Below are 6000 nucleotides of genomic sequence, written 5' to 3'. Positions count from 1 at the left end.
TGAGACTTAGTATCTCAATTTGGGGGAGGAGTGCTGCTCTGGTAGGGAGAAGTGTTTCTATTATTTTATTGGCTATGTTTGATTGTAACATTACCATGTGCGTTACTGCTTGTGATAGAGAAGTTGGGAAACTCTCATCAATAGCATCAAAAGGCATTTAAGTGATACTGTCTGTGTGCTGAGTCTGATTGAGATCTTTGAAATAATTGTTTCAGTGTGCAATAGATTTATTTCTGAAAACAATTAGTATTGACAGCTGTAACAATGGTGTTACTGTCTTGATTTCTTAATATTTTTAAACATTTTGATTTGGAAAACTAAGCAATTGGGTTTTTATAACACTTATAAATGTAGGTTCTCATTAGAATAGAAGCTGAGTGTTCACTGCTTTCTGCGTATTATCTGGTAGCTTCTTTTGGTCGGCTTTCATCTCCTCTTTCCCTCACTCCCTGCCTTTTTTTCTTTTTTTTTTTTTTTAATAAAATAATAAAGTAGAAAGTGACAGCCTGATCAGTTTAAGTAACAAACATATTGGCTTTGATTTTTGTATGTGATACTGCAAATGCAACTTCCATTTTACGTTACTGTCAACAGAAATCACATTAGTAGGGAAGCAGCAGCCCTTGCTGTAGGATTTCCCCGATTCGTGTTTGGGGTTGTGGTGTGAGAGAGGACGCCCTTCTCCAGGAAAGGGTCACTCCACTGCTGAGTTCTCTTTATTTTTAGTAATAACATCCAATACAATTGAAAGTGGGGTCAAGGTGAGGCTAGGACACTTTCAAGAAGAGGACTAGGGAGAAACAACAAACAGATGTTCTTTGATGATAACTGCTGAAGAGAGAGGATTTGGCTGAGAGATCTGTAGCTCTCACTTGTTGAGAGCCTTTAACTTGAGCCAGTGGTGCTGTTTTTCACCCCCCAGAGCAGCAGTGTACCTGCTGTTGCTATCAAGCCACTTGCCAACAGTGGCATCTGCTCAGTGTAGACATCAAGAATTTGAATGTCAATATCTTTTCCTTGAAATGAATGGGAAAGTATTTGTCACTCAGCAGCAATCATTCTTCAAATAAAAGGTTAGCCAGACAGAGCCCTTAATCAAAGAGTCGGTCTTTTCTGTCAGCAGTGCCTTTTAAATAGCAATGATGAAGGCTGGCTGTCAGTGAATGACTTGATGAGCTAGGTGATTGATCTGCATAAATCATTTTCTTTTAACGTTGTCAGTGAAAAGTAAATTGGTGGGATTTTGGGGGGTATTAGCTATATTGAAATTAATATATAATATTTTAGCTGTGTCCTTAGTCTCGGGGTTTCCATTAAAAACTGAAAATTACATAGGATCTTAGCCTGTATTATCGTAATGATGAACTATTATTGTTATTGCAATTACCATGCAAATTAAATTCAAAAGTTGAACATGTAACACATTTTATGAGCTGCAAGAGAAATACTGTTACTAAAGGAATTAAGAGGAAGCTGTATCATTTAGTTAAATTTACAGTAGCTTTTGATTTGAAAGAGAAAAATTGGGAGTGTAGCTTAGAAGTCTAAAGCTTGGGATTTTAATCGTGTTATCTGCTTAAAAATAACAATAGAGGTAATTTCCCCAAGTATTGGAAAACCTCATATACTGGAGTTTTTATCGTCACAGTAAAGCACAGTCTTTACCAGTTTGTCTGCTTTAATTTCACTGCTTTTTGCGTAACGTTTGTTGTTTTGTTTTCAAAAGTGTCTGGGATATACCTTACCAGACTTTTGTGATGTTGCCCAGCGCATGCTGCTCCTAATGACAGCAGCAGAAAATCATACCTGTCCCTGCCTATTCATTTGAATTAAAGCTGTAGAGTGAGGGACACTTTCAAATAAGCAAATCACACCTGGCTATTTTTTGTGCTTTGGAAATCACTTCATAAATACCAGTTTGGGTCACAAAGAGAAATTGTTATTTTTGAGGCAAGGAAATGCTGCCTACTCCAGATATCATTGAAAACAGCACTTAGTTGCTTTTTTTTTTTCCTGTATTCAGATTAGTTTTTATTTTTGGAGTAGATGTTAAAAAACCTGTGAAGTAACACCCACATTCACACCTCCCCACCTGCACTGTGTCCCCAAAGGCCCATCATGATCAGCTGCATGACACTCCTGTGTGCAAAGACCTATTCAATGGAACATATATACACACACATACTGCAGAAGACTTGCTTCAGAAAAATCTGCATCTGTGAGGTTCATTGATCGGTTTTCAGCTTTTTAACCTTTATTTGTAAAATGCCTTATTTAAATAATGTGAATTGCTACTGCCACCCCACTCCCCAAAACACCACAGTGCAGGACCTGAGCCAGAAGGACTGAGAAATACAATCAACACAACAAAAAAAAGGTTCTCTCCTTCTTTTCCTTCCCCCACTCTCCATTTGAAAACCTTATTTTATTGATTAGGTATCAAAGTGTTTGAAAATGTACTTTATATGTCTTCATGCACTGCCTGTCTACCTGATATATCAAATAAATTGTTTAAAAGGACAACGTTGACCTATTCGAATTGTAACATTTACATTTCTCAAAGGTAATTCTTAGCTAGTATTGTTGGATAACTGGATATATGTCTGGCTAGGTAGGAGTGGAGTGTAGAAATGTACAATTGCCTCATTCCTGGCAATGTGTTCTCAAATATCTGAGTAGTCCAAACAATGTGCAGTAGTAATGAAACCAAGTGTGTATGCGTTGTAACGTACATGCACAGGCATTAATTAGAGTTACAAATATACCTTAGGCATATTCTTTGAGACTTGCCACATTGTTCTTATGCACCTGGAATTTTTTCAGTTTTTATTAATTTTGGAATCTTTCCTTTGTAGTAGACACAGGCTTTGGTTAACCATAGAGTCTTTATACTCTTGATTTTCAGACTTTCTATGGAAAGGTACATGTGATTATGGGATTTCCTGGTGTGACCTTGGCTGGAGAGAATCCATTCTGTCTGTGATGTTGCTTTGTTTATGTAGGGTGTTGGTGTGGCGTTGTGTTTGTGTGGTTTTGTGGTTTTTTGTTTTGTGGGGGTTGGTTTGGTTGGTTGGTTTTTCTTTTGTTCGTTTGTGGTGTTTTGGTTTTTTACCTGATATATTTAAAATGCAGTTTGAAGTAATTGTCACTGAACAGTAAGTAACTGAACATGTAGTTGCAAAATGGCTGTTGAAGCTTATTTTCCATGTTGTTCTTAATTTAATTCTTCTTAGCACATATGGCAAACTAATTTTATGTTTTCGTAAAAGCACATAACTAGTTATCTTAGCTGGAATAAAAATTGTTAGTCATAAAATATAATTAGTAATATTTTATCCTAAATAAATTAATGAAATTGACTTGGTATGTCATATGCAAAAGAAAATGAATAGTAACTATGCAAACCTGGTAGTTTGTATTTGCAAACTTACCCGTATCTTCACAGCATTGTGTGTTACACATTAGCAAGAAAAACAACTAGTAACTTTAAACACTGATGGTAATTTTGTGTAGCACAGCACAATTCTTTCTTGGAATCTTTACATTCCCATTACTTCCTTGTTTAGAATGTGATTTTGCATATGTGTGCCATTCCTGGCCTAACAGTCTGGTCACTTCAATCAGTAATTCATCACATGGCTTTTTATAAACTGTTTAAAATGAGGCTGAAAGCTAACTGATAAGATTGCTTTCATTAAGCCAAACAAAGGTCGAGTGAGTGTTTGCTGGAAGTTGGCAAAGTCCTTTTAAAAGATCACTTCCTACCAAAAAACCTTGCACAGATGTGTAGTTAAGTATTCATTATGAACATGCAAATAATGCTGTCCCAAAGGAACATTCTTTGATTTTTGAAACTGCTGTTGCTTTATTTGGTAACTGTCGTGAAACATGCCTTTGCATTGATAAAGTGTCTTTCAGCAGATCTCTCACAGAGAAGCAGAGGAGACAGTTTTCCCCATTTTGTGTAGAGATGACATAAGATTTTAGACACAAGCATGAACATATGAGAAAAAAAGATAAAACTCAAGAACATTATTTTGAGTTGAGGGTGGTTAAAATGCTGAGTTACATACTATATCTTTAATTTTGCTTCTATTGTCATAACAAGGTACAAGAAACAAAAAATAACAGGGACAGTAATAAAGAACACTATGGTTTCCCAGGCTTGTTTTACCAAGACTTGGTACGGGACTCTTGTTTATCTCGGCAATGGGTGAATTTTCTCTGTGAGGGCTATTTGGAGGAAAGGTGTTACTTCTGAGTAATAGATCCCAATCTTCAAAGTTGGATGTATTTGATTCAGTTTATTTTTGAGGGCAGGAAGGAAGAGGCTGTATTGGCATCTGAGCCATGGGCCCAACACTGCAAAATGCTGAATTTTCTCCAACTAAAGTAATGCTATTGCTTAACAACAAAAGGCTTTGTAAAACTTGGGTCACTTCAGTAACTAATTTTATGGCAAGTTCTGAAAAAAGTTATAGGAGAAGGTAAAGTGAGGTGTGAGACTGGGAATGAAGGGTTGGTGAAGAGGAGGAGGAAATAATAAGAATGTTTAGCAACAGAAATATTACATCCCTGTAACTATTCCCTAAATTCTGGTAGCTTTTAGTGCCTTGCTGATGATCTAGCTTCTGCAGCAGGTGCTCTTTCAAATCCTTTGATCTACAGCCTTGCTCATTTTCAAGTGTGTTAAGCATTGCTTACTGCTTTTCCACAGCCTTGTCAATTAAATGTTTTTTCTTAAAAACACTGTCTGTGGAGATAATTATAAAGTTGCTATTTGGAGACTTCTAAGAATTTAGAGAGAAAAAAATCTGTGGTTTGAAAATCCATGAAAATGGATTACATGACATGTACTGTTCTGGGAGAGTGTTTAAGAAACACAGATGGTTCTTTCTACATGATGCAGTTTTAATATTTATTTATTTATTTATTTATTTATTTTTATTGGCTTGTTTTGAGTTTGAATTTTCTCTCCCTTGGAACACTTCTCACCCAAGGATTTAAACAAGATTACTCACCCTGTTAGAATATCTAGGATTTCCAGCTTGTTTGTCCTTGTAGCTTGAGAGTGTTTTTAGAGAATGCTGTAAGAATGTTAAAAAAACAGCTGCATCTCTGTAAGGTTTGTAGCTGTGTGTTAAGAAAATGACTTTTAAGTCTTGGTCAAAGTTTGTGAAAGTCTGTGAGAGGAGAGTTTATAAATTATCAACAAGTAGATATTAACAGTAGATATTCCCCTGAGATTACTTTCTATCTGAAGTGTCAATGCTCTGTTACCCTGTTCTGATTCCTAGCGTAGTTGTGTTGGCTAGTCTAATGTTAGAAGGAAGGCTTGCTAGAATGAAGTAATATAAGCCATTCAGAGACTCTATGTTGTATTTTCACCTGGTGAGTTGTGGTCATATTTTGTCTATGACCGGATCTCTTGAATACTGTGTCACGTAAAAGTGCAATTCTAACTTTTTCTGGCTATGAAGTGCTATTGCTACTATTGGTGGCATTCTCTCCCCTGCTAGCACTTCCAGGATGAAATGCTTCATCTGAGGTTGAACTCAAATTTCTCACATTAAAAAAAAAAAAAGAGGGTAATCTTTTATTTAGTGCTAGAACTTCCAAATAAAGAGAGAGAGAAGAAAACCTACTCTATGTTAGTTCTGTCAACAAGAGTTAAGATTTATATTACCTGTGGTTTCAAATTTTGTATAATTCTAGTTAAGATACTGAAAGAAACACACTGGTAATTAAAGAGCACTTATGGAAAAATGAGTGTAAAGATGGCAGCTTCTTAATCAACAAATCCACTCCCGCTTTGTGTCATGAATGTGCCCCTCTTGTGGCTTCAATGGGGAGATGATGTGGTTGCCTCCAACTTCTATTTATTTATGTGGAGCTCAGAAACACAAGAGCATAACCTAGAGTCTAAGCTGCATTATGAGTGGCTTTATAGTTCTGCTGATATGGGAACAGAAATGAATTAAGCTTGACTTTCAGTTCTAG

At 36.2% G+C, this 6000-nt stretch overlaps 1 protein-coding gene across 1 annotated transcript in view; it reads left to right on the top strand.

The window, feature by feature from the left end:
• Window positions 1–1026: 1026 nt before the first annotated feature.
• Window positions 1027–6000, top strand: part of LRMDA (leucine rich melanocyte differentiation associated) — a gene marked incomplete at both ends in the record, with an annotated part of 454575 nt that continues 449601 nt past the window's right edge. Inside the window, one exon of the mRNA XM_080348335.1 lies at window positions 1027–1073. Within this exon, the coding sequence (XP_080204461.1) occupies window positions 1027–1073 (47 nt within the window). The remainder of the gene's footprint in view (window positions 1074–6000) is intronic.

This window comes from Nesoenas mayeri (assembly GCF_963082525.1).
Source record: "Nesoenas mayeri genome assembly, chromosome: 7".
NCBI lineage: Eukaryota > Metazoa > Chordata > Aves > Columbiformes > Columbidae > Nesoenas > Nesoenas mayeri.
The sequence above is the reverse complement of the archived record's forward strand: the minus strand, read 5'-3'. Positions and strand labels throughout refer to the sequence as shown.